General features: G+C 58.1%; 5 protein-coding genes across 5 annotated transcripts; 3 read left to right on the top strand and 2 right to left on the bottom strand.

Moving 5' to 3' along the window:
* Positions 1–3,649: 3,649 nt before the first annotated feature.
* On the top strand, positions 3,650–4,941 carry B0T26DRAFT_680672 (uncharacterized protein; the record flags this gene model as incomplete). Its single annotated transcript, XM_060440520.1, has 3 exons — positions 3,650–4,069; positions 4,164–4,593; positions 4,685–4,941. 3 exons carry the CDS (start codon positions 3,650–3,652, stop codon positions 4,939–4,941), a joined length of 1,107 nt encoding a protein of 368 aa, XP_060292198.1.
* A 3,365-nt stretch (positions 4,942–8,306) lies between these two features.
* On the bottom strand, positions 8,307–10,684 carry B0T26DRAFT_756492 (uncharacterized protein; the record flags this gene model as incomplete). The annotated part of the gene is made up of 5 exons (XM_060446105.1): positions 8,307–8,907; positions 9,055–9,138; positions 9,378–9,650; positions 9,762–10,112; positions 10,194–10,684. The coding sequence occupies 5 exons, from the start codon at positions 10,682–10,684 to the stop codon at positions 8,307–8,309; spliced, it is 1,800 nt and encodes a 599-aa protein (XP_060292197.1).
* A 505-nt stretch (positions 10,685–11,189) lies between these two features.
* B0T26DRAFT_756491 (serine hydrolase FSH) lies at positions 11,190–12,381 on the bottom strand (the record flags this gene model as incomplete). The annotated part of the gene is made up of 2 exons (XM_060446104.1): positions 11,190–11,911; positions 12,243–12,381. The coding sequence occupies 2 exons, from the start codon at positions 12,379–12,381 to the stop codon at positions 11,190–11,192; spliced, it is 861 nt and encodes a 286-aa protein (XP_060292196.1).
* Positions 12,382–15,276: 2,895 nt separating this feature from the next.
* Positions 15,277–25,277, top strand: B0T26DRAFT_790998 (uncharacterized protein; the record flags this gene model as incomplete). Its single annotated transcript, XM_060446853.1, has 14 exons — positions 15,277–15,610; positions 15,690–15,795; positions 15,873–16,035; positions 16,095–16,688; positions 16,745–17,618; positions 17,817–17,971; positions 18,033–19,514; positions 19,603–20,957; positions 21,137–21,222; positions 21,279–22,874; positions 23,071–23,339; positions 23,395–23,727; positions 23,874–24,045; positions 24,099–25,277. 14 exons carry the CDS (start codon positions 15,277–15,279, stop codon positions 24,830–24,832), a joined length of 8,253 nt encoding a protein of 2,750 aa, XP_060292195.1. The 3' UTR covers positions 24,833–25,277.
* Positions 25,035–25,594, top strand: B0T26DRAFT_484373 (uncharacterized protein). Its single transcript, XM_060435293.1, has one exon. The coding sequence runs from the start codon at positions 25,237–25,239 to the stop codon at positions 25,561–25,563; it is 327 nt and encodes a 108-aa protein (XP_060292194.1). The 5' UTR covers positions 25,035–25,236; the 3' UTR covers positions 25,564–25,594.
* The last annotated feature ends 1,737 nt before the right edge of the window (positions 25,595–27,331 follow it).

The following is a 27,331-nucleotide window of genomic DNA, read 5'->3' as shown; positions in this document are numbered from 1 at the left end:
GGGGGCTACGTCCGTATTGCACCTTGTTTCTGGAACGGATGGTAAAAATTCAGACCTGCAGCCCAGGATATTTGTGGCGTATCTTTCCCCACAGTTCCATCTTGCATCCCAGGACCTCTTCCTCCCAGGACCTCTTCCTCCCAGACCTCTTCCTCCCAGACCTCTTCCTCCCAATAGTAACCGGATACTCCCCTTTGCGCGTTGCCATGCCCGAGATCCGCGAGACCCGGACCTGTGGCAATACTGGAGGTGCTCTTGGCAACGAAGCCAACTCATAGGTGTATGACTTCGTGAGCCAAAACGACCGCCAGGAAAAACTTCCCGTGAACAACTTCGTTGTGGCGACGATCTGTTATGGCCTTGTGCAGCCTCTCCAACAACTATTCGTCAAGTTGATTAGCTTCCATTTACTCGACGGAGGGGTTCAAAGGACTCGGCACGTTTCGGCATGCCTGCAGAGGTAGGTAGGTACGTACGTCGACTTGTACATCCAGTGTCGCCACGTCAGGCTCAAATAGATTACCGCAGCATCTGCTCCTGCAAACTTGAGCGGCAGCACCACTATCAATGTCTTTTAATACTCTCACTTGATGAAAATTAAGCGTAATCATCCTCAGCCACTTGAGGATATCTCGATCTGGGTAGGATTAGCTGGGGTCGCTGGTAGTTGTGCGCCTGTCTAGTTTCATGGTTTCCGTGGCAATTGACCGCATTGCTTGAACCGAGCCGGGAAACGTGAGCATGCGGAAAAGTAGACTGAATGCATCTTGGACAATCTTGAGTTGTGTTCTGTCGTAGTGAAGCGGTTTATCAACGGGTTCGCTGCGTCTGGGATAACTGCGCTCCGTGACGTGTTTCAAGGTCACTGCGATGGCGGACCGTTGCTGCGGTGGTGCTGGATGCTGCGGCGGCCCCGGATGTGGCTGCTGATGATGTTGCGCTACTCGGTGCGGGCGACTATGTGAACGGCGGTAGAACTCATCAGTTCTACGTTGCTCATCCGCTGCCGATTCAAATGCTATAAACCCCTATGTATGTGGTACATTTGGTGGGTTCGGGGAGTTGGGCCAGGGAGGGAGGGGGCTGAGATGAGCCCATTTTGAACAGCTGTAGTAGAAGTGAGAGCGGGGTCAATTGATTTGTCGAATTTGGCCTCTTCTTACTCGTAGTTCTGCCATAACGGGCTGGCTTTCTGGCAGTTGTTGGTTTCAAGTCCTGTCCACTCCTGGCACGCCTGGGGCTGGTGCCTCGACAGACGAGTGGCGCGGCATTCCACAAACACCTTTGCTAGGCCTTTCTGTAATCGATCGATTAGTTATCTCCTTTTAGTATTAATCATCAGCCCTTAGCATTGCCTCAGCGAACCCCCACGGATTTCCTGCAATTGGCCCCTTTCTACCCAAAATAGCTAGCTATTTCTGGCAATTTGCTTACCTACCTTGTCCCAGAACCAACATTGATAAAAAATCCGCTCCCGTCTCACGTGTTGATGGCCCTCAATCAGTAAAGCAGCTCACTAATCGTAATAGATCCTGAACCACTCACACTCCCCCACCCCCACGTCAACCCTAATCAAAGCGCGACACAGCAACTTGAATATGTTACTGATCCAGGCTGCAGCCAAGCCACAACTGCCTTGACCGTCATGAAAGAGAAAAGAGAGGTTGGTGATTGATGACCAAAGGTGGCGCGAGGTGCCGAGTTAATCAGGCTCAGTTTGCTGATTCGTGCTCCTTGTCAATAGTGTGGTTTTTAGATAGACACAGATTATAGTGCCCTGTCAGCCGCCATTTCGGTGCAGCTCGTGTGTGTTGGCGGTTTCATTGACTCAAGGTGAGAATTAAAGATATCTCGGTATCTTGCCTGCAATTGGCGGCTTGGCTGAGCTCATCGCCGGCTGACGTCTCTTTGGCACAGGCGTCTGACTTTGGTCTCAAGTTGGTCTTTTCACTGCGAGTCTAACTGATCCATACCTCGCCGCCGCTAGTGCTGAGCTGGTTGTGAGACTAAGACCAATCAGACCAATAGGAAACGGAGTCCCGAAGAAAATGTGAGGGCAGTTACGAGGGAGAGGCAGTTAGGGGCTGGTATTACGTGTATTGATTACATGAGGGCCCTGCTTTTCGTGAGGTTTCCGCGTTTCCTTGTAAGCCCTAGAAGGCCCCCCAACGCCAAGCAGAGTTCCTTGACGCGCGGGGATTACAAGAACGCCGTCATACAACAGTGTAAAATAGGGAAAACAGACCTGAACCTGCTCTTATCCGAGCCTATGTGGGAACGGGGGGAAAAAAATTGCCGTCTGGCCCACACCCACTGACTCAAGCGATGGCCTCTTCCGAAACCCGCCGTGTTTCACTGTGATTACCAAAAGCAAAGGTCGGCAATCTCCATTTAACGCGTTCGGTAAGTTTCCTATTGTTGTCATAGTGTCTTTGCATTCGGTAAACAAGGCAGAATGACAGGGTATTATTCAGCAAAGCTTAAAACTTGCAAATTCTGATTACAATCTCACAAAATGAGCATGGACTAAGGTGTCTAATTAAAGATGCAGCCTGCGTGGCTCGTGATGACATCACTTTCAAATCGGTAATATGGACGAAAGAGAAAAACGGTGGATATCAATAGCGTCTAGGTTTTTAGTTCGGGAAGTTCGACTAGTGAGTGAGTGAGAGTAAGCGGGTGTGAGCGAGAAGTAACCACGCCTGTTTGAAACGTTTGCCTCCATCGTTGCCGATCCGCCAGCGCCACCCCACCGCCCCTTTGGTCTTAGGAAGTCGGCGTCACAAAATACCTAGACAATAGTGAAGCGATGTTAGCAAACCTGTTCGTTCATTATTCTCACCTCTGGTCGCTGTTTCATGCAGCTCCACAGGGTTAAGTGCTGGGCCTTCTAACATGAGTTTCGCATTCATTATATCTCGGCATCGTTCCGCCCACGGTGCCGCTAGCGTTCTCCAAGCCGACTGGACGGCCGAGCAGATATGGAGAGCGAAGCCTGCAAGCATGATCCGCTTAGGTACCCTGCCGCATCGGTTTCTTGTTGGGTGAGACTGACACCGAGTCTTGAATGTGGCCGCCAACCAGCAAGACCATGCCAGCCCCGAGCCCGACTTGTTGGAGGCACGGGTGACAAGGCGTGGGCGACACTCACGAGAGGGACGATAATCGCAGCACGTTTCAGAAGTTGGCGGCTGGCCATCTGCGTCTACCGCTGCTGCAGGGCCCGCCTGGAGGCGTGGACGAGCTAGAGTTGTGTGTTGGGCAAGTACATAAGGACTCTATACGCTTCACAACTTGGAACCTCTAGACTCGCAGCATCCTCACAGACTCCTTCACTTATTCAGTATCACATCGTACGCGTACGCCTGGTGAGTACAGATTATTACTTCACTTCATTCTATTGTCTTGAATCCTCATTCGCTTACCTTCTTAACTCTCTTCTTTCATCCGAATCCCCTCCAATAGCTCCAGGCCAGTCGAGATGTCAGGCAGAGCACCTTCAAAAAATCAGGCGCCGTCTCCGATTCCACCAATTTCAAAATTCTTCAATGCACTCAGGTCACCCAAGAAAACCTCTGCCAACAATAGCCGGGAGGGCGAGTACAGAGAAACTGCGCATCGGCATGCTACCGATTTACAAATGCGAAACATGACGAAAGTCGTCGTTGGAGGGGACATCATCACAAATGCCGACATTTTGCCGGGAGCGCCGAATGTCAAGGGTGGGTGGCAAACTTTGGCCGAAGACGCAATTCGACACAAAGCCGTTGTTAGTGCAATTGAAATGGCGTTTCGCGTTCTCAGGCACCCGGACGCAAAGGAGGGGCTGGCTAAGATCGCCAAGGAAGTGCTGAAACATGAGAGCGTGTCTGGAAGCGGCAAATCCCAGCCAGACTATCCGATTGCCAATGTTGATGCGTGGCTTAACAAGCTCGAGACGGATTTTGTGCGAGTCCAGATAACACTTTTGAAAGCCGGGGTTAGTGGAAAGACGCTCAGATACAAGGGATGCGGCAATAACCTCGACAACTGGACGCACGATTCGGGCGAGATACTGCTACACAGCGACGTAAGTGAAAATGAATCTAGAAGTCTACCGCCAAGGCTTATCTAGTCGCGGTTGTCACTCGTCACAAAGCTAATCAAGTGAACACCTCGACTAGCTTGTCTTTGCCCTGGCAGCGGCTCAAAAAGATTTGAATGCGGAACTCGCAAAATTCTCCAAAATGGAAGATAAAAACGCAATAAGGAAAAGCCAGCTCGGCAAGGGCGTCAACGCTAATAAATTCTTCTTGGGGTGGGTAGTAGCCCACGAAATTACCCACCTTTGGGTAGGCTTCGTTCGAAAGGCTGACGGGCGCTTGACACCACCCACAGTGGCCGGATATGGCCTTGGGGATGAGCGCCGAGGAGAATCCGGGTGGTTCCTGGAGGCAAGCCTCCTGCGTAACGACAGGCTGGTGATGCTGGGCAACGAGGGCGACAACAAAAAGCAAGCCGGAACTGTCGCGTTGAGAAGGGACACAGAAGACGGGGAGCTTTATGTCTATCCGACAGATGAATATTTGGCGAATGCGACGGATAACTGGTTTGGTATGTATCCCCAACTATACCTCCAAGGGGACGGTGGAAATCTTAATATCAGGCACTTGCTAACCTTATTGATGTTTACATGGTCCGTTAGTCATCCCGCTACCTATAGAGGCCGGGAAGGAGAAAATTACCAGCGCCCAATTGGTCAAAATGAACTTGACTAAACTCTGGAAAATTCGTGAGGACCAACCTCTCTCGAACCCCTCCTCGTTGAAGGCCGCAGACTCGGCGTCCGAAAATTCCGCGGACAAGGGGAAAGGAGCTGCGGTTGTAGCCCCCGCGGCACCTGTTGCCTCATCTAGCAAGCGCCCGGCAAAGGTGGTGTCGAAGCCTGGTGGAAAGCCATAATTGACTGCCACTCAACCATGGGCAATCTCATCTTTTCCAGGTACCCCAGAACTCACCGGCCGAGACACTGGGGTGGCGGGAATTTTTAAACGGGCAGAGCCTGTTTGAAAAGCTTGATGGAAGCAGGCTTCCGATTGGTTTTTTTTTTTGCGACTCCCATTCCGCGCTATACCACTGGTTGTAAAGACCTGCATCTTGGGAGAGAAGACAAGAGCTGGTTTCAGTCAATCTTGGGTTATCGTTTAGCTGGCTGGATAATCAGATGACTAGATTCGTGGATCGATATCTTTTTAGGTCGATAAAACACAAGTAAACGGGCTGCGCCCATGCATTAAAATGGAACAGAAATTAAGTTCTACAACTACGTATGCAAGTCTCTCGGCGATGCATTGGATCGATTGTCTGCACCCCCAAGTCGTCTTGTAGCTACTAGTCAGGCTTACTGCTTGGGTAATTATGGCATTGGTGCTGTCAGTCTAGAAAAACCCCCCTGCCTAATTATTTCTCACTTCTTTCAACAACAGGCGCCCCAAAGAGTTCTAGGTTGCCGGGTAATTTGCTCGATGACTCAAAACCCTGCCTCGTATACGGCATCTCGCCGCAGACCGTTGTTAATTGAAGTAAATTTTTTTTGATAAACCGGATGTAGGAATCACCAGGGTACCGGTACTGGAAACAGCATGGCGCGCTGCGCGCCGTAAGGTGGTGGTTCAAGTGATGGATTCGTTTGTGTCTGTCTTTTTATCTATCTGAACAGGTGGGCGTAGGCCAATATATATGCATCTGTCAGGCCCGCTCCTCCACAGACGTTGCTGTGGCCAGGAATGCGGAGCCGCATTCCTTGGATCAGCGCGTCATTCCAGTATGTTATTCCAACACCGGATTTTGGGGGCCGGTTTTTTTTTCCGTGTTGGTTCCCGATGACTCGAATTACACAAAGTATCCTGTCAATGTTGGTTGTGATAATTGATGGGATGACTTACGAGCGTGTTCATCCTCGCCTACCTGCACGTGAATTTCCTTCTTAATCCCATGAAGGCAACAGTCGACGATGGCTTTGGCCGCCAACATAAATATCTACCCTACTTGCCTACACTTAGGGCCTAATCTTCTCGCGAAAAATGAACCAGTTTTCGCCGTTTTTCGCGAAAAGGGGTGGCTTTGCAACCCCTGTTGCAAGCGCTTACGCCAAGATGTACTGCATGGGGCCCTGGTTAGTCCAACTAGCCGTAAATAGAGTAGATTGCCAAGCCCAAGGAGACTCACCGCCTTCGTTGTTCAACGCTGGATGGTGTGTTCGTTGTCGTGGCCATTCTCTCCAGTCTGGCCAGTCCAGCTGCCAGAATGAATAAAGTCGCCATGGGAGGCTTGTCGGTTAGAAGGTCATTCTATTTGGGAGCAAACCTCTACACAAAACAGATCGTCAGCTAGCTTCACGACGTCCTCGCGCGCTCACTCGCATTCTTGTTACTTTTTACAGGCGTGGAACAGGGGCCTGTTGCTAATTTTGGCTATTTTTTGTGAAAAGAGACCCCCGAAAAGCGAGATTTGAGTATTCGCCAAAACTCAAAAAAACGGCAGTATTCGGTCATCACGGCCCAGTTTTCTGGCTTATTGCAGTTAGCCACGGCTTGCATTAGCTCGGTACATTGGCTTCATGGGGGGTTTAGGGGTGGCGGGCGGCTTCCCATTTTTCAGGCGAAAAGTGCTGCCAAAACGGGAAAGCGTCCCAGAAAACACTGTCTTGGCATGGCTGGGGTGCTCGCTTTTGGCGAAAAGCCATGAAAAATGGCCATTTTTCGCGAGAAGATCAGGGCCTCAAGGCCATCAGCACAAGCTGGGTGTCACGGTCGCCACTGGGCACATGACAGGATAGATTCTATTGGCCGCATTGTATTTAGAGTGTGGTCTGTGCGCGTCGCCCCCCACGTGCTCAGCACCACCACCTACTTCCCCGCGCCTTGCGCGGTCCCTGCGATAGATTCCTTCTTTTCCTTCCTTAGCTTTAAATCCACACTCGTTACTGCATTCAATCTTTGACTTCCTGTGCGGGCCTTCACACTGGGCGGCAGGCTATTTGCAAAAGGAGCATGCCGAAAAGCTTCACGGCGAGGAAGACGGCGCTGAGGCGCCGAGAAAGAGCAAAAGACGTTGGAAGTGACTTCGAACATAAGGAAAGGTCATTTTTGTTGCCTCACAAGCTCACATCGAAGGAAAAGCTTACCACCATGATCATTCGCTTGAATCTTACATACAACATGGTCGAACATGAGGCTTTTCGTGATTTCTGCATGGACCTACCTAAATGCCGATAAGACAGCTACCCTGATTCCGTCCTCGCACAAGACGGTTTGAGAGTATGTCAAGGATTGCTTCGATACGCACCAGCAGAGCCTACGCGCGCGCCTGCTTGAGGGCATCGCCATTCGTGAAGCATCTTTCCTTCGATATAAGGACTTCCGCATCGACCGTTTCCTTCCTCGCGATCTTCGTACATTACGCCGGTACTCCTTCTCTAGCGACCTCGCCGCCGACTTACCCGACAACTCCCTGCCCTCAAATACTGATTCACAGCAACATCATGTATCCTTCCTTCGAACAAGCATTGGCCTGGCCATTCAGAAGCTAAGAAAATACGCTACATTAATGGAGGAGAGCCCAGCTTACTGGACAGCCATGATACTTCACCCTGGGCATAAGAGGAAGTGGGTTGATACGTTCCTGGGAGAGGAGCGGGCCAGGAAGGCAGGCATACAGGGCATGCCGCCATATTTACCAAGCCGGGAGTATTCCGGCCTCGCTGTCCCGGCGCCGGCACAACCGGCTCAGGCGCCGTCTATAGGCCTACGGACTGTTCTTGTCGGTCATGACTACCATGACCCGCCTGAAGACACCCCATCCAGAAGGATGAACTCGCTGAATACCTTGCAGAGGAAGTCAGGCCGGTAGATGACATGAAATCTTGGTGGTTCAGTCGTCAGGAACGTTGGCCCCGGCTGTCAAAAATGGCCCTGGATTTGATGTCTATTCCGTCCATGTCAGCGGACCCGGAGAGGGCATTCAGTGACGGTAAGCTGGTTTTCGGCACACAGAGACATGGAATGGGCGACGACAGCTTCAACGACATCTTGTGTTTGAAGGATTGGGTACGTTGACGAGCTTTTCTGGGCTTCTTTACGGCATTTTTTCCCCACTATTTTGGACCTCTCTGACGACTTTTTACATCTTTTTTAGTGGAGCGGAAGATGCCGTTAGATATCATCGATTATTGCCATATTAATTCTAGTTTCGTACTAGTCAAATATCCATGTTGGCGGCTTAATTTAACCAAATATAGCCTCAAGATTGAGTTGTTTGAGCTATTGCTAACGCTGGTTGAAACGAACCGCCACCTCTGTGCTCGGGGCCGCTGTCCCGTAATGGCAGCCCTCTTCCGGCTCGCCGACTTCCTCAGCTGAAAAGCCGCAATGCCCTGGGCCCGTGGAGCTAGGGGGAGCTATTACGCCCCACTGCAATGGATCGAGCGCTGCATCGGGCTGAGGCTGTTCGTCGATGCCGTGGTACGCGGCAGCGATGGCCAGGCTACAGCTGCCGACGATGGGAATGGCAGACGGCAGCCGCCAGCAGCCTGTGACGGTGGCGGCAGCGACAAGCAGGCAGCACACGGCCAGCGCGAAGATAATGGCAATGGGCGAGTAGCCGCAGGTGATGAGATACCAGCCGATGTCAGCAGAATACGGCGGATCTAGGCTCTCGACGGCCACTACGAAGAGGCTCTGCGATATAAGCCAGTGGACGAGGACTGAAAAGCCCAACAGCGGCACGCCGAAGCGGTAGGGGAGTTGCAGAAAGTACCGCTCGCGCTGGGCACTAGTGGGAGCCGCCGACATGCGCAGCGGCTTGCGTGTGACGCCGAAGCCGCTCCACTCGCGCGCCGCCAGCATCCGAGTAAACATGCTGTTGTACCTAAAATACAGCAGCGAAAATATTACTTGAGGCGTGTTGGCTAAGAGACCCATGGGCGCTAGCTCGCGCGTCTGTACCTGTGAGGATAGTGGATTTCCAGGATATACCAGGGTCTTTTCGCTCGTCGTGCCTAATCCTAGAGCCTACAAGCTGCCGAGGTCGGTGGCGCCGAGCATATTTTGTATCGCGACTATAAGATAGACACTGATGGTCACGATCCCGCCCAGGTACCTAGAGCGGTCATGATCAGATTTATCGATTAGCCGCGTGTTGCCTGATTAGGTGAACTCATGGATAGACAGGGTCACAGGAGGGGCCCGGGATAACTATCAGGTAATATAGACTCACATGGCCATGTTGACGATCCACTGGGACAGCCTTGCCGCCGAACCCCAGCGCCTGCGCTAGGACTCCACAATGTCGAGGCCGAGTAAATCCGTCTTGTGGTCTTGAACCGGGCTGTTAGGCACATTCCGATGCTGTAGGGATCTGGTCGAGCTAGAAATGACGAGATAGCGTCGCCTAGTACTAGAAGCGGCTCGTCGGGGGTGTAGAGCAAGGTCATGATCAGGACTGTGGCCTTGGCGGCGTTGGCAGCGACGACAATGGCGGCGAACAAGATGCTGAAGTTCACCCTGCAGTGCTCCTCCTCCGGCTTGCTGAGGCAGTAGGTGACCGAGTGGTTACTTGCGAACGGGAACTCCCACGCAGCCGCGTCGCTGCGGATCCCGCGCAACTGGTCGCTGCAGAGCATATAGCACGTATCTCTTGGGCAAATCCACGAGTAGATGTTATGAACGTTGTTGTCGTGCCTGTTAGCAGTCTGTCATGTGCTAATGAGCGGGGGCAAGGACGCGTAGATGGCTGTGAGGGACGCATTGTCGTGGAGCTGGCCGACTACGAGCACCACGCCGCTACGAGATGTCATGAATGGCGTCCTACAGGCGTCGATGCACTCGCTATTTGTGAGATTTTCTAGCTGACCCGTCGCGGCGAGGCGTTGCAGGGACTGAATTTCATCATCAATCAATACTTGCTCACCGTCATACTCATAAAACCCTCCCCAATCTTCATATTGGTGAGTAGTCACACTGTTATAAGTGCCGTCGACGGCAAAGACGTAATCTGCTCTAGTGAAGCTCTCGGGCGCACCAAGAACTCGGTAGTTGCGTGCCAAGAAGGACGAAAAGATGACCGAGTTGTACCTGTGTTGGAAGAGTGCGTGTCAGAATGGAACGTGCGAGCGTGGAACTGGGAGAGGAGACAGTTCCGGGTTTGCAACTCACAGAAAGTGAAGTGGCAAAGAAGACAGCACAAGCAAGAGCCACAGCAGGACCCTTTCGCTACTGATGCTCTTGATATTGCGCGTGCTGGGAACCCTAATCTCAAGCGACGTGCCCTTGGCGTGAGCTTTATCGACCTCGCTCCGCGTGGGCACTGAGAGACACTGCATGCCGTAGTTGGACGCGCCTAGCAGCAGAGAGCTCAAGACGTTGATCAAGACATGCAGGGCCGTGCTGATGTTCTTGGCCTTGGCACACGTCCCGTCAAACAAGATGCGCCGGCCATTTTGGTCTCCAACGGGCGTGGGTTGGGTTACTGCCCACAACAAGGCGCCAAGGTTGACCACGAGGACGACAACGGCTAGCACTGCTCCAGACAGGAGAGAAAAGCGCCAGCCCGACGGCACTTTCAGTCTGTGACGAATGCGGCGCCAGCGCGACGCCCCTTTTGTTGGTAGGATAGTCGACGATACGGAACTTGGAGGCGGTGCCATTGCACGGAGCTCAGAGACAACAGCCTCGACTGGCGGCGCTCAGCCCGTTGCACGAGACGGGCGTGGACTGAGGGGCTTGAACAGAAAAAGGTCGAGAAAAAAAGAACTCCCATCGACCCCAATTACATGGGCAAATGCAGTGGTTATTGAAGTCCACGCCAGGATTCGTCGAGTGAGGCGCAGCACGGATATTTGATATGCCTTGTCAAGATGCTAATCAATTTTATGTAGGTTGCAGCCCCTAAATGCCCGCCGGCAAACCACACCGAGCGGCAGCTCGCGAGGGCGATTCATCTATCTAAACAAGCGAATATATTAGCACCGTCGATCATTAGGCAGAGCAAGAATGAAAGGGGCGCAGCCACAGCCAGCTCCCGCCTATCAATCCTACGGACCCTTCCAGAGCACGCACCGCCGCCATTGCCAAAGGTCAAGGAGGGACACAATTGTCAAGGAGGGACACAACTCACACTATTTCCCAGCCCGAAAATCAAACCCACAACCCTCAAGCAAGCCCCATCACAACCCTCTCAACCATGGCCTCAATCGCCGCCGCCACCCTATCCGTCGTCGCAGCATCACGCGGGAAATGATGCCCGCCAGCGTGCGTCACGACCTTCCTCCCGCGCGGGCTGCACAGCTCCGCAAGCGTCCTGCTCTGGTCGCCAAACGTGACGTCGCTCTGCCCGACGACATGCACCGTCGGCACGGTGATGGCATGCGCGCCGTGGACGGACGGGTGGTACGCGAGCAGGAAGTCGGCGCTCCACGTCTGCAGTCCGTCGGCGAAGCTGCCGCGCTTGAGGCGGCTGCGCTCGGCGAGCTCGGCGGCGATGGGCGCCGCCTCGGGGTCGCGCCAGATGTCGTAGTCGCACCCTCCGTCCCCTGTCTCGGGGACATCGCAGCGGCGCGCGCGCGCCACGTGCCCCGCGCTGGGCGACGCGGGGTCGTAGTCGATGCGCAGCGGCCCGGACCCGAGGCGGTACGGCACGATGGCGCACACGAACACGGCGGCTTTGAACGGCGGCGGGCCGGCAGGGCGGCGCTCGGCGGCGGCCGCCAGGATGGTTGCTGCGAGTGATGCGCCGCTCGAGAAGCCCAGCACCACGTCGAAGGGCCCGTCCTCGCTCACCACGTCCAGCACCGCGTCGGCGGCGGCTTGCACGGCTGCGGGTGTGGGCCCGTCGTAGTAGCACAGGTACGGCCCGGGGTAGGCGGCGGCGATGTCTGGGCAGGCGGGTGTGGTGTGGTGTGGTCAGCTTACTACAGCTAGGTAGGTACTACAACGAGGGAGGGGGGTGGTGTTTGATTTTTTTGTCTCTTGCTCCGTCTCGGGTTTTGAGCTTCTTTCTCTCCCGCCGCGTCTTGAGCTTCTTTCTCTCCAGCCGCGTTTTGAGCTTCGTCTCCCCCGCCGTGTTTTGAGCTTCTTTCTCTCCCGCCGCGTTTTGAGCTTCTTCTCTCCCGCCGCGTTTTGAGCTTCTTCTTTCCCGCCGCGTTTTGAGCTTCTTTCTCTCCCGCCGCGTCTCTCTGAGATCAATCGACTTTGCGTGCCACTTACCGGGAAACGGGTTTGTCGGCTCGTCGCCGTCGAGAAACTCAAACTTGTAGCTCGAGGGCAGGCGGGACCGGATGGGGTCTAGCTGCGACTCTAGGATCTGCGAGTTGGTGCCGAGGCCGTGCAGGCACAGGAAACGCATCTGGAATGAGGGACCTATTTTGTCGCTGGCTGTGTGGGTGGTAGCAGTGGTAGCTTTGGAGAGATAACGAACTGCTGCCAAGCACGACCGCCCAGAGTTTACAGGAACCAGCGGGCTCAAATATTATCCGAGCCGTGCATGTCTGTCTGTTTTAGGTGAAATGGGCCGGCGAGCCTGAGGCAACGACTTGGCCTCGATGCGCCAGCGCATGATCCGAGTGTTGGCAAAGAATGGGCGGCCAACGCGCCAACGTGACTGGGCCGACACTTTGGTTGCAGCTGGCCCTCAGTGGGTCCAGCGAGGGACATATGCACTATGCAGCCCTAGAATAGACGAGGTGCTAGTACTACTGCGCCGGCGTGATAATGCTCCTCAGACCACGCAAAGGAGGGGTGGGCTGGCGACTGGACCGATAACGTATGATACTGAGGCCTCTGGATCAGTGTACCGGGCGATTATTACGGAGTAGTATGCGCAGAAATGTAGGAGACCAGGGTCTGCCGCGGGTTTCGGTCCCCCGTCGGCGTCTGCGGGTCCGCGCCGTCGGATGAGGTATCCTCGTCTCTCGCCTGTCGAATATGCGGCTGTCACTCAGGTGCGTGGCAGCCAGGGTGCCGGGTCGCTTAAGCGCGTGTCGACCCCTGGTTTATATCCCTCCTGGTTTATATCCCTGAACGGACCAACAAGGCCTGTCGTGTTCTAGAAACTTTAACTCGGATGTGTCGGGAACGTGATAGCGACGGGGCACGCGGGCTGGATTTGGGGGCGGTGTACCGAGAGTCTAAGAGGCGCTGCATCGGCTGGCATCGGCTGGCATCGTGCTCATCGACACCCACAGAGGGGGGCCAGAGAAGCCGGCAAGAGGCCAATGCCCAACTTTGAAGCTGCCGCGCGGCCGAGCATGTCCCATGCTGCATGTAATGCTGTGGTAAGTTTGTATACTATGTAGCATATTCGGACTTGACCTGCGAGCGCCAGGGGTGGGAGTGCGATGCGTGGCGCTTGGCGCTTGGCGCTTGGCAAGGTAAGGGCTATCTTGATTCCACACCGGGCGCATCGATCACGGCGCATCTTTGCCACTTTCTTGGGCGTACGAATGCTATCAATACCAAACAAGCCTCGACGGACCGACGGTTGTGAAACCGTCGGGTCCCGTGTGTGAACCTAATCTTTATTCCTTCTCGCTCGGGACTGGCATCGTATTATCACTCCCGGCAGATTGCGGGAGTGATTTGGTTCCCCAATCCCTGCGGACTGCCCGCATTGGCCCTCCGTCTTCATCGGACTATTTAAGCGTACTAAGTATGTAGTCGTGTGGGGGGCTTCCAAGTCGGTGCGACTTGCGAAGCTCGTCGCTAAGAGTAGTCTCCATCGGAGGATTCCTGCCGTGCTGTGCCGCCGTCTTGCTGTTCGGCCCCCCGCGAGTTAAGCAAGTACAGTACTTTAACAACCAGCGTTTCTGTTCAGTGGTTGGAAGTGCATCCATGCGCTCGCCAGCATGGCCCCAACCCAATTCAAGTTACATAAATTCTCAAATTGGAATAACGCACAAAGCAGCCCAAACAGAGAGTTGTTCGTATTGCTTGATGTGGAGACCTGTCTTGATCCTGGGGAAAGAGCGGTCAAATCGAGTGTCTGCGCCTGCCCTGCTCGAAACCAAGCCTGGTTTACGGCAAGAACTCCGGGCGGGTTTAACATTCCTGAGACCAGGTGGTGTTGGCCAAACGGGAGAGCTAACTGGGGCCCGCACCTTTAGTTTTGACTTGACGCTATATTCCGCCTCGAGGCCCAGGACGTCAGCAGGTAGGCAAGGTAGCACCTTAGTAGTCCCGGTTAGTTCTTACGATATTATAGCCTGCCTGCCTGCTTTAGGAAGATACACTCTGGCCCTTAGATGATTGTCAGCTTAGTTCTTTACTCCGCAAGGCTTGGCACGATGCACATGAGGAGCGCACGGCGCGACATAGCCATAATAAAGCCGAACTTAAAAATGGATAGTACGAGAACGACCTTTCGCACTGTGCCTGTCTCGTCCGTACTTTCTCACTCGTGCGGCAGGATCTTTCCTGTGCGGCAGGATCTTTCCTGTGCGGCAGGATCTTTCCTGTGAGGCAGGATCTTTCCTGTGAGGCAATTACCTAACCAATCAACAGGAGCAGCCTGGCCCAACCAACCGTGGGCCCAGTCAGGAAGCATTACCTGGGTGCTTTGTGGATCCTCCGTTTTGCCCCTCTCGGTGTGCGGGAGGGGCGTTTGGCGTTGTCTTGTCCTCTTTCTTGTCTGCACCTTGTGCGCAGGGTTGAAGCTAAGACAAAATCCCCGATTGGTTGTAATCCGAATTCGGGACCCACCTCTTCAAAATTGCGCTTGGACACACCTGGCCGATTTGTGGTCAACTCAAAGTGCGGGTCCTCGAATCCTCCCGTCAGCCAATCAATATACATTGGGGTAACCTGCCCGATGGACTGGTCCCCACGTCTTGGCTGTTGGTTCTAACTGGCTCCACTTGCAGGTGACAACGACATACCAACCATGCAGGGTGAACCTCTTGCTCCATTTCGTGAGGTACTAGATAGGGCACGCCTGGAATCCTGCATGCAGGTGCGCGGCCAAAACTATGACTCGATTGCGCAGGCGAGGGAGTGCCTTCGGTATCTACCAATGGCGAAGTGTGGGCGCGAGGGGGTGGAGCCCTGTACAAATTGATTTTGGGACATCGGTACATAACGGCGGCGGCCGTGTGTTGGATAGCTGGGCTGCGACTTCCCGGCATCAAACTATTGTATCTCGTCTTCCATACTCGCACGGCCGCACCCAAAGTGACGCCACCATTTTCTCCACACTCCTTCACGCGAAGCTACAAGTGAACTCGATTAGCAGCTAGCCAGGGCCAAGATGCCGTCGGCCAACGACTCGATGCCGATCGCCATTGTGGGCATTGCCTGCCGCTTCCCCGGCGATGCCTCGAACCCGGAGAGGTTCTGGGACATGCTCGCGGCTGGAAAGAGCGCCCTGTCGGAAGTGCCCAAGGACCGCTTCAATATCGACGCCTTCTACCACCCCAACCCCGAGCGGCACGGTGCCTTCAACACGCGCAGCGGCAACTTCATGAAGAGCGATGTTATCGGCTTTGACGCCCCCTTCTTCTCCATCACGGCCAAGGAGGCACATGCCATGGATCCTCAGCAGCGGATTGCGCTGGAGCTGACTTATGAGGGGCTGGAGAACGGTGAGTAGAGAAGGAGGAACGGACACATGCTTGGCTTGGAGTTGGGCGCTCAATCGCGGACTGATTTGTGTTCCTGCAGCTGGAATAAGAATCCAAGACGTTGCCGGCTCAGACACGGGCTGCTACATGGCGTGCTTTGCTCATGATTACTTGCGCCTGCGGTCTCATGACCCCGAAGACTTTCCGTGAGATTGGCCTTTCCCTTTCAGTTCCCATGAGAGGAGCGACGGGTAAAAGAAACGGTGCTAACTACTGCACACAGCCTGTACGAGGGGACGGGTAACGGCCAGCCCCTCCTCGCCAACCGCGTGTCATGGTACTTCGACCTCAAGGGCCCCAGTCTCGCGCTCGACACGGCGTGCTCGTCCTCGTTGGTGGCGCTGCACCTGGCCTGCCAGAGCATCCGCAGCGGCGAGACCACGTCGGTATGTGATTTCCATGCGACTCTCATCTCCGCCTCCACAGCGTGCTAACGCGTCGACAGGCTATAGTCGGCGGCGCCAACATTGTCTTCATGCCAGAGCTGGCCATGGCGCTGAGCTCGCTCCACTTCCTCAGCCCCGACGCCCGGTCCAAGGCGTTTGACGCCAGCGCCAACGGCTATGCCCGCGGCGAGGGCGCCGCCGTGGTCGTCCTCAAGTCGCTGGACGCCGCCCTGCGGGATGGGAATGTCATCCGCGCCGTGATCCGCGGCACGGGGGTGAACCAGGACGGGCGCACGCCAGGCATCACGGTCCCTTCGGCCAGGTCCCAAGAAGAGCTCATCCGCAGCACGTACGCCTCTGCCGGGCTCGACTTTAGGGACACGCAGTACTTTGAGGCCCACGGAACAGGCACGCCTGTCGGCGATCCGCTCGAGTGCAGTGCCATTGGCGCCACCTTTGGCCAGTCCCGGACGCCGGAGCAGCCAACCATCCTCGTCGGGTCTGTGAAAACAAATATTGGCCACCTCGAAGCCGCGGCGGGCCTGGCCGGGCTCATCAAGGCCGTGTATTGTGTCGAGAAGGGCCAGATCCCTGCCAACCTGTGGTTCGAGAAGCCGAATCCGCGCATCGACATGGAGGTCTGGAAGCTCAAGGTAAGCTAGGAACGAAGCCCACTCACGAGCCACGGCCTCGGTGCTGAAAACCCCAGATCCCCACGCAGCTGGTCCCGTGGCCTACCAAGGGACTGCGCAGGGCAAGCATCAACTCGTTTGGATACGGCGGCACCAACGGCCATTGCATTATCGACGACGCGTACCACTACCTCAAGGCGCAAGGGCTGCGCGGGGCTCACAGCACCGCAGTCCCAAAGGCGGCCAGAGCCGCACACAGCCTTGACAATAGCAGTGCCGTGCTAGAAACAAAGCCCCCAGACTCCAAGCCTGTAGCAGTTCATGTAGTCGAGATCGAGAACGGCTCCGAGACATCAGACGCGCTCTCCACATCCCCGTCGGCCGGCAGCGAGAGCGACGAGACCCCCGAGTCGGTCGTCCTGCACGTGCAGAGCATCCTATCCACGTCCGACATCAACAGGGAGGAGAAGCCGGTGACCACACAAACAGCTACAGCTACAGCTACAGCGACAAAAACCAGCGAAGAACTAGCAATCAGTACTCGGTCCCCGCGCCTGCTGGTCTGGTCCTCGCACGAGCAAAAAGGCACCGACAAGCGCGCCGCCGCGCTCGCAGCTTACCTCGACTCGCACGCCACCGCCGACGAGGAAGACGAACAGGCACTGCTAGACCGGCTGGCGTTCACGCTGTCCAACAAGCGCAGCCAGTTCCAGTGGCGGTCGTTTGCCGTGGCATCCAGCGTGGCCGCAGCGCGCGCCGCCCTGGCCAAGCCGCGCAAGCCCGTCCGCGCCTCGTCCGACGCTCCGCCCGTGCTCGGCTTTGTGTTTACCGGCCAGGGCGCCCAGTGGTACGCCATGGGCCGCGAGCTGTTGGCGTATACCGTGTACCGCGAGAGCGTCGAGGCCGCGGCGAAGCATATCAAGGCGCTGGGCGCCGAGTGGGATCTGGTTGGTGAGTTCTTCTTCCTGTTCCTGCCCCTTTCCTCGTCGTGTTTACTCAGCGCGAGAAGTCTCGGCCGTGTTGGGCTACCCATACCCATGTCCGATTCTAGGATGTGTGTTGTGCTAATCCGGCCTGTGCGATGTGTGCTGTGCTAATCCGGCCTGTACGATGTGTGCTGTGCTAATCCGGCCCGTACGATGTGCGTAGACGAACTGATGGCAGACAAGGCGTCGTCGCGCGTTGGCGAGCCGACCATCAGCCAGCCCGCGTGCACCGCGCTCCAGGTGGCGCTGGTTGACCTGCTCGCCAACTGGAACATCCGCCCGTCGGTGGTGACTGGGCACTCGAGCGGCGAGATTGCAGTGGGCTACCACCCCCTATTCTACCCCCTTTCCCCGAGGTAAAGACTGACACACACCCCAGGCGGCATACGCCAAAGGCGCCATATCCCGCGAAGATGCCTGGATGATCGCCTTCCACCGCGGGCGGCTGTCCACCGCCATCACGCAAGAAGGTGCCATGCTGGCAGTCGGCCTGGGCGACAACGCGGCGCGCGTCCGCATCAAACAGATGCAGGACGGCGCGGCGTCGGGCACAGGCCATGTCGTCGTGGCGTGCATCAACAGCCCGTCCAGCGTGACCGTGTCGGGCGACGTCGCGCTGATCGCCAAACTCCAGGCCGTACTGGACGCGGACAAGGTGTTCAACCGCCGGCTGGACGTGCAGCGCGCCTACCACTCGCCACACATGGCGGGCATCGCCGACGCGTATTTGGGCGCCATGCAGGGGCTGACCCGGCCCGCACCAGACACGAGCAGCCCGCCGGCAGTGGCCATGTTCTCATCCGTCACAGGCGCACTCGTCGACGCGGCCACTCTCGCGTCGCCGGCATACTGGGTGTCGAACCTAGTCAGCCCCGTTCAGTTCAGTGGCGCGCTGCAGGCGGCACTAGACCACACGCCCGGCGGCGGCGGGAAGCGGCGCACAACGGCGGCACGCAAGGCCGGGCGGGTCGACGCGCTCGTCGAGATCGGGCCGCACGCCGGGCTGCAGGGCCCTATCAAGCAGGTCCTGGCGGCGCGGGCGGCTGGCAAGGCGGCCGCGGTGCCATACGTGTCGGTGCTGCTGCGCAACAGCGACGCGCGCCACACGGCGCTCGAGGCGCTCGGCGCGCTGGTGCAGCTGGGGTACGGCGGTGCCGACGTGGCGCGGGCGAACCGGCCATCGACCAAAGAAGGCCAGGCGGTCGACATGCTGACCGACATGGCGCCGGTGGCGTGGAACCGCAGCACGCGGTACTGGCACGAGGCGCCGGCCACAAAAGCGTTCCGGTTCCGGGCGCGGCCGCGGCACGACCTGCTGGGGGCGCGCAGCGAGTTCTCGAGTGGCGCCGAGCCCAGCTGGCGCAACTACCTGCGCGTGGCCGAGCTGCCGTGGCTCGACGACCACCAGGTGCAGGCGTCGCTGCTGTACCCGTTCGCGGGCATGCTGGTCATGGCGGTCGAGGCGGCGCGGCAGGTCGCTGAGGACCAGAACCCCGAGGGCGGCCGAGAGGTGGAGGGGTTCCGCCTGCGGCACATCTCGGCCGGTGCGGCGCTGGTGATCCCGCACGACGGTGCTGGCGGGAGGGAGGGGTCCATCGAGACCAAGTTGCAGCTGCGGCCGTGGCGGGCGGGGTCCAAGACGCTCGACTTTGCGTGGCACGAGTTCACCATTGCCTGCCGCAATGCCGAGGGCAGCTGGACGCAGAACTGTGCCGGCCTCGTGGCCGTGCAGTACCGCGCCGCGGCCAGCTCCGTGTTTGTCGACGAGACGGCGGCTGATATGGCCCGCCACCGCGCCGAGTACGAGCGGCTTGTCGACGCGAAGCTGCCCGAGGTGCCCATCAGGGAGTTTTATGCTTTTGTGGGTTTTCCCTGCGTTCTGTTCTGTGTCCTACTCCTATCTCTCGTGACCTGTGATGCATGTAATTAACGCCGAAAAAAAACGACAGCTCGACAAGCTGGGCGTGCAGCTCGGCCCGTCGTTCCAGACGCTCAGCCGCGTCGGGTCGGGCCACTACGAGGCGCACTGCGAGCTGACCGTGTCGGACACGGCAGCGCTGATGCCCGAGAACTACGAGCACGAGCACGTCATCCACCCGGCGACGCTCGACGGCGTGGTGCAGATGGCCGCGCTCGCCGCAACAGCGGGCGGCCTGACGGTCGACCGCGCCAAGATCCCGCGCTTCATCGACAGCGTGTACGTGTCGGCCCGCGTCGCCGCCAAGAAGCCCGGCGACACCATGGTCGGCTACGCGCGGTCCAAGCCGCAGGGCCACCACGAGTTCGTCGGCACGGCCGTCGTGTCCGACGCGGCCTGGAGCGAGCCGCTGGTCGTCATCGAGGGCTGCCGCACGGTGGCCCTCGAGAGCCTCGACGGCGAGCAGCAGCAGCAGCAGCAGCAGCAGCACGACACGGCCGTCGAGAACCTGACCAAGATGGGGGCGCGCCACCGCTGGGACGTCGACGCCGAGCTGACGCCGCCCGCCGCCGTTGCTGCGCAGCTGCTGCGCGCCGTAGAGAATATCCCCGACGCGGCGCAAGATGACGTGCGCGACCTCGAGCACGCTAGCTTCATCATCTGCAAGCGCGCTACGCAGACGCTGACTGCCGCCGCCCGCGGCAGCCTCGCCCCGCACCACAAGCTGCTCGTCGCCTTCATGGAGCAGCAGGTCGCGCGCGCCGGGCGGCACGAGCTCGACTGCCAGCCGCGGCCGGATTCTCACGACGGCAGCGACTGGCTGTCGTGCTCGCCCAGCGACGACGACGCGGTGCTGGCGCGCGTCGGCAGCGCGTCGGTCGACGGGGAGCTGCTAGCGCGCGTGGCGGCGCACCTGCCCGGCATCCTCGCGGGCAGCGTCGAGCCGCTGCAGGTGCTGCGCGAGGACGGGCTGCTGACAGCCTACTACCGGCGCGCGCTGGGCACGGCGCGCATCCAGGGCGTGCTGGGCGCGTACGCGCGGCTGCTGGCCCACAAGCGGCCGCTGCGTGTGCTCGAGGTCGGTGCCGGCACGGGTGGCACTACTGCTGTGGTGTTGGCTGCGCTGGGGAGGACGGCGGGCGAGGCGGGGAATAGGTTGGTTGAGTATGTGTTTACTGATGTCAGCAGCGGCTTCTTCGAGGCCGCGGCGGCCGAGTTTGAGGAGTGGGCGCCGTTTCTCGACTTCCGAGTCTTGGACATTGAGAAGGATCCCACGGCGCAGGGGTTTGCAGTGGGCGCCTATGACTTGGTCGTGGCGAGCAACGTGCTGCATGCCACGAGCCGGCTGGCCGACACGTTGAAGCACTGCCGCGCGCTGCTGAGACCGTAAGTTTCCTGACCTGTTGACCCCTGATGTGTTGACCCCTGAAATGTTGACCCCTGATGTGTTGACCCCTGATGTTTGACCCCTGAAATGTTGACCCCTGATGTGTTGACCCCGATGTGTTGACCCCGATGTGTTGACCCCCAACATGGTGTGACACAAAGCTGACAGCGACAATCAGTGGCGGCGTTCTTATGCTCGAGGAGATCACGTCTTCCCTGGCACGTGTTCCCATGGTCGTCGGGTCGCTACCGGGATGGTGGAGCGGTAAGTGCAGCACAGCTGATAGCACATGGACAGGATCAAGCTGACATCCGCTCCAGGGGAGAACGACGGCCGAAAAGGGGGCCCGCTCATCTCGGAGGCGCGGTGGGACGAACAGCTCCGCGCGCAGGGCTTCGGGGGCATCGACCTTTGTTTCCGCGACACGGCCACGGCGCCGTCGCTCAAGTCGCTCATGCTAGCCGTGGCTGCGCCTGCGCCGGCCCTCCCGCCGCCGCCGCGCCACGTCGTCGTTGTCAAGAGCAACACCGCCGACACCGCCGTCGCCAGCCTCGTGGCCCAGATCTCCCACGCCCTGCAGGCCCAAGCCGGCGATACCGTATCCATCCAGGAGCTCACTCTCGCCGAGGCCGCCACGGCTAGCCTGGCCGGGAAAGCGTGCATCGTCGCCCTCGAGGCGCATACGCCGTTCATGGCACACCTCGCCGCAGAAGCCGACTTCAACGCCATCAAGCACGTGGTCCTCGCGGCGGGCAGCACGCTGTGGCTGACGCGCGGCGGCGCCGTCGACGCCCCGACCCCCGAGGCCAACGTCATGGTCGGGCTGGCGCGGACGATCCGCGGCGAGAACCCGAGCGTGCGCATCGCCACGCTGGACCTCGACTCCGCCGACACCGATTCTGCATCCACTGCCGCGGCCGTCGCCCACGTCTTCCGCGCCGCCGACGCCGCCGCCAACACCGAGTTCGAGTTCGCCCTGCGCGCCGGCCGCGTGCTAGTTCCGCGTCTGCACAGCGACCCCGAGCTCAGCAGCCTGTTCGCGAAACCGGCCGCCGCCGCCCCATCCGCTCCCGACAGCAACAGCCCAGTGTCGCCGCCCGTCCACAAGCAACCCACCATCAAGCTCCTCCCCCTGAACCCATCCCCACCACACGAAGCCCCGCTGTCCCTCGCGCTCGACATCGCCACGCCAGGGATGCTCAACACGCTGCACTTCGCCCCGGACACGTCCCCATCCACACCCCTCGCACCGCACGACGTCGAGATCCGCGTGCAGGCCGTGCCGCTAAACTTCCACGACGTCATGTTCGCCATGGGCCACGCCGACACGTCCATGGCGGGCGACGACGACGGGCTCGGCGTCGAGTGTGCGGGCACCGTCTCACGCGTCGGCAGCGCCGTGAAACGCTTCGTGCCGGGCGACAGGGCCGTCACGTGCCGGATTGGCTGCTGGCGGACATTCGCGAGGCAGCACGAGGACGCTGTGCAGCAGGTGCCGGACGGGGTCGGGCTGGTGGAGGCGGCGAGTTTTGCGTCCGTGTACTGCGCTGCGCTGTACTCTCTGGTCGATGTCGCGAGGTTGAGGCCCGGCGAGACGGTGCTGGTGCATGCGGCGGCGGGCGGGTTCGGACAGGCGGCCGTGGCCGTGGCGAGGGATTTGCTTGGCGCGGGCGAGGTTTTCGTGTCGGTGGGCAGCGAGAGGAAGAAGAGGTTTGTCGTGGAGGAGCTGGGGGTCAAGGCGGAAAATGTGTTGAATAGTAGAGACGCGGGAAGTTTCGCGGCGGGGATCAAGAGGTTGACGGGCGGGAGGGGGGTGGATGTGGTGCTCAACTCGCTGGCCGGCGAGGCGTTGCGGGAGTCGTGGGCGTGCCTGGCGCCGTTTGGCAGGTTTGTCGAGCTGGGGAAGAAGGATATGTGTGAGTTTGCTTTCCATTCCCTTTTCAGTTTCCCTGCGCTTGCATTTCCCCCCGTCACTGCCTCCCCGTCACTGCCTCCCCGTCACTGCCTCCCCGTCACTGCCTCCCCGTCACTGCCTGTGCCAACTCCCCGTCACTGCCTGTGCCAACTTCATTCGTCATGTCAACCTCGACAACGCAGCTAACACCCCCCCAGTCGGCAACAGCGGCCTCGACATGGCGCCCTTCCTGCACAACACGACCTTTGCCGGCGTCAACATGGGCGCCGTCTTCAACCACAACATCCCCCTGGCCGCCCGCCTGCTAGCCGACGTCATGCGCTACCACGCCCAGGGCGTAGTCAAGCCCCTGCGCCCGCTGACCGTCATGAGCTTTGCCCAGATCGAAGCGGCCTTCCGCACCATGCAGGCCGGCAAGCACATTGGCAAGCTGGTGCTGGTCCCGCACGACGACGACCTCGTGCCGGTGCGTGTTCCTCACGTGTGCTCCTGATCATGAAGTTATTCTAACTCTGGCACAGATGATCCCGCCGCCGCCGCGTCCCAAGCCGGCCCTGGCCCTCCGTCCCGACGCGACCTATCTCCTCCCCGGCGGCTTGGGGGGGTTGGGCCGCTCGCTTGCCTCGTGGATGGCGGCCCGGGGAGCGCGCCACCTCGTCTTCACCTCGCGATCGGGCGCCCAGTCGCTCGAGGCGCAGGCCTTGCTGAAGGCGCTGGACGAGCAGGGCGTCAGGGCCAAGGCGTTTGCCTGCGACATTGGCGATGCGGCCGAGTTCAAGCGCGTGCTCGCCGATGTCGAAAGTGGTGGTTTTCCGGCCATTACAGGGGCCGTGACGTTTGCAATGCAGATTCAGGTGTGTATTTTTTTAAAATTTCTTTTTTAGTTGTTTTTCATTTTATTTCTTCATTTCTGTCACTTGTGGCGTGGCACAGCCATGATTCAACGAGGGTAATGGAAAGCAGAGGAACCGCCTGGACCATGCTAATGAATCACCGTTAGGACGTCTTCTTTGAGAACATGACCATTCAAGACTTCGGCGCGGCGGTCCGTCCCAAGGTCGAAATCACGCGTAACCTGGACGCGCTTCTCCCCAAGGACCTCGACTTTTTCATCTGCATGTCGTCCGTCGCCGGCGTCGTCGGTTCGCGCGGACAAGGCAACTACAACGCCGGTGCGTGTTTTTCTTTCTGCGTGCATCCCTTATTGCTGAGCTGACCGCCACAGGCAACACATACCAAGACGCCATGGCGCGCCGGCGCCGCGCGCAGGGCCTCAACGCCACGAGCATCTGCCTGGGCATCGTGCAGGACGTGGGCTTCGCCGCCGACAAGGGCGTCGTCGAGCAGCACCGCTACCTGGACAAGGGCGCCGCCATCTACCTGACCGAGGCCGACGTGCTCACCGCCATCGAGGCCGCCATGGCCCCATCCCCACCGGCAATCGACGACGCCGAGGCCGTGCTCGGCCTCGCCACGGGCGGCCTGCTGCAGGCTGGTAACCACGAGGAGCCGTACTGGTTCCCCGAGGCACGCTTCGCCCCCGTGCGCGTCTACGACACGCAGGTCCAGCAGGCCAAGAGCTACTACCAGCATGTCGGCGGCTCGGCGGGCGGGAGCGGCGGGCGCGGGGCCACGGGCGAGGAGACGCGTGTTGCGCTGGCAGCGGCTGCGAGCGCCGACGAGGCCGCTGCCGTGGCTCTGGGCGCCCTGACGCGCAAGCTGGCGCGCGCCATGATGATGGACGAGGCCGACCTCGACCCGGAGAGCCCGGCCAACTCGTACGGCATTGATAGTCTGGTGGCTGTCGAGATCCGCGCGTGGGTGTTCAAGGAGCTGCGCAGCGAGGTATCCGTGTTTGAGATTTTGAGCAACGCGTCGCTGGCGTCGCTGGCTGCTATTGTGGCTGCGAGGTCGTCGGTTGTGAGGAGCGGCATCGCGGCCAAGGGAGAGGACGAGTAGCGTTGGGTAGATCTGAGGGGGGGGGGGTTTTTTTTTTTCCAAATGAGCAAGTGGATATAGAAAGGCGACTTGACTAAGACAGCATGCCAAGAGAGGAGGTCAATGTAAGAGGCTGCATGGTACCAGGCGGTGATGTTCTTTGCTGAAAATCGAATTATTGGCCCCAAAGGATCCGCGATTCTAGGCGCATCCGCGGCCGGTCGCCGACTGCTGCCCTTACCGCAAAGTCTCGTCTCCAGCCCATCATCTTCCTCTGCGCTGGAATGCACCTCAGCTATAAAACCTGTCAACGTCATCTAGTTCTCGACCCTCTCACCATCATCATCACCTGCATCGTTTCCCACTCAGCTGCCAACTTCTAACACGCACGCTTTTCAACCGGAAACCCTAGCTCCTCTGTCAAAATGAAGTTCTGGAATATCCTCGCCCTTACCCTCCCGGCCCCGGCCACAACTACCGTCTCCGCAAAGCGGCAAGCTCCGCTCGTTAGGGTCAAATCAGCTAAGGTCATCAGTTCGGACTCGACCAAAGGCTGCCTACCGGGCCACTTTGGCGTCAAGAGCGGCACAGAAGACGACACGCTGACGCTCATTTATGGCCTCCACGGCACGTATCTGTGGCCGGCCAACCTCAGCGACGTGCGCACCGCCTTCTGCGACTACGAGGTCACGCTGCTCTTCCCGAGGGCTGCACGTCCGGCACCGTCTACGCCAGCCCCAGCGGCACCTTGAAGCTGGACGAGCGCTTCGAAGCCAAATTCTCGGGGGTCTACAAGCTGTCGCCCGAGGGCGACAAGTCTATGGAACAGCGCGGCGAGTTCACCGTAAAGGCCGCTGACCACTCCGTGGGAAGCTACCATGGCTGGCGACGACCGCAGGCTATCGAATTTATCTTGACGGTGAACCCGAGCGGCGACACTGAGTGGGAGTTTCAGTGATAAAAGAGAAGGATGCTGCGGAGAATTTCAACGTAAACAAAGAGTCTCGTCAAGAAACAATGCAATACGATTCGTTGAATATGTCACGTCTACCCTGACCTGCCCTAGAAAACTTGGACAAGAATTCGGCTCTTTCTTCGGCCCTGCACTAGAAAAGCATTTCCCCGAGCGGCAAGTTTGATTTCTACATGATCACGTATACCGGCAGCTTGCCGCAGTAAGTAAAGTGGGAAGACGGCTGGGGGATCCCCCGCACCCCCCTCGCAAAGAGTATGCGGAAGGCGTTAGATTTCGAGATCGAATGGAAGCGCAAAGCGAAGAGCTCAACATCCTGTCCCAGGCCGTGTGTGGCAAAGCTATCCCGAGGTTGCTATGGCCGTTAGAGGGTGATGGGCAAAGTGTCAAATCCTCACTTGTTCGCGGCGATCTATGATGCAAATTTGTATTGACGTCAAGAGCGGCCGGACTCTACGCTTCGATGCTTGCTGCTCTTGGCGCAAAATGAACGTGAGTGGTTCTGGTAAGACTTTGTTGAATTACTAACTGAATGTGATAAACATCATGATTAGTCTGGATGAAGACTAGCCTGCAATAAGTTTTACGTCGGGTATATCGTGTTCCTCAAACCAAAATACCGGGTAACGTTATTTAAAAAGAGAATTAATCGGGGCACCCACCATAATCGTGCGCCCACCTACCTAACCCTGAGAAATCCCTGCTTCCAGTTGCTATCAACTGCAGGGTTTTTTACGGTGAAATCAGTACTTTTTGATACAGTCCCCCATATGTGTCACGACCAGGGCAAGGCATTGAGGTGAACTCAGTCCATTGGGTGCTATCGACGAAGATTCTAAACTGAGGAAGGAAAGAAGGAAAAGTCCAACAACGCGTCGCGTGCTCGTGAATAAGTTTTCATCTATCAGTGGGGTAGGTGGGGCCTCGAGGCGGCTTCTGATAGGCCCGGGGTTCTGGGCGGCTCTGGCTGCTTGAGGGCCAGTTTGGTGGACGGGTCCTCACAATATGTAGATTTTCGGCCTTCAACCTTCGAAGGCTCCCAGCAGACGCACGGGTCCGTGCGCTTACGTAAGTGTGAAAGTCGATGACATAATTCTAAAAAAGTGGTTTTGGGATTACATATACGGTCGTCGTATTTATCTAATTCATGTAACCAATCAGAGTTCTCTCTTTGCGCTCCGTGGGCCCCGGGTGCTCTGTCACAGAGCACGGAGGCCCCGCAGAGCGCCCGCTCCGTCCGCTCTGTTGGTCTTGGCAGCAGATCGGACAGAGCGCTACCTGATTGGCTGCACCGAACCCCTGCGGGACCCGGCCCGCCTGCCTGCCCTGCCCAATTAGCAATCGGCTTCCAGCGCCTCCTGCAGACTTGGACCAGGATCGTAACAATGTAGTAAGAGTGCGGAAGTATCCGGGATTTCAAAAGTCTCTTTCTCTTTGTTCATGCGAAATTTCTTAGAAGTAATGGCATTGATCAGGCGGTCGCGTAGGGCTTGGGAGAGGGTGTCCCCAGGAATTAGCTGGTTGAATAACCAAACGAGGCAATGATG

The sequence above is a fragment of the Lasiosphaeria miniovina genome (assembly GCF_030549165.1).
Source record: "Lasiosphaeria miniovina strain SMH2392-1A chromosome Unknown B0T26scaffold_7, whole genome shotgun sequence".
In the NCBI taxonomy this organism is placed as follows: domain Eukaryota; kingdom Fungi; phylum Ascomycota; class Sordariomycetes; order Sordariales; family Lasiosphaeriaceae; genus Lasiosphaeria; species Lasiosphaeria miniovina.
Note: the sequence above shows the minus strand (reverse complement) of the source record. Positions and strands in the feature narration are given on the sequence as shown.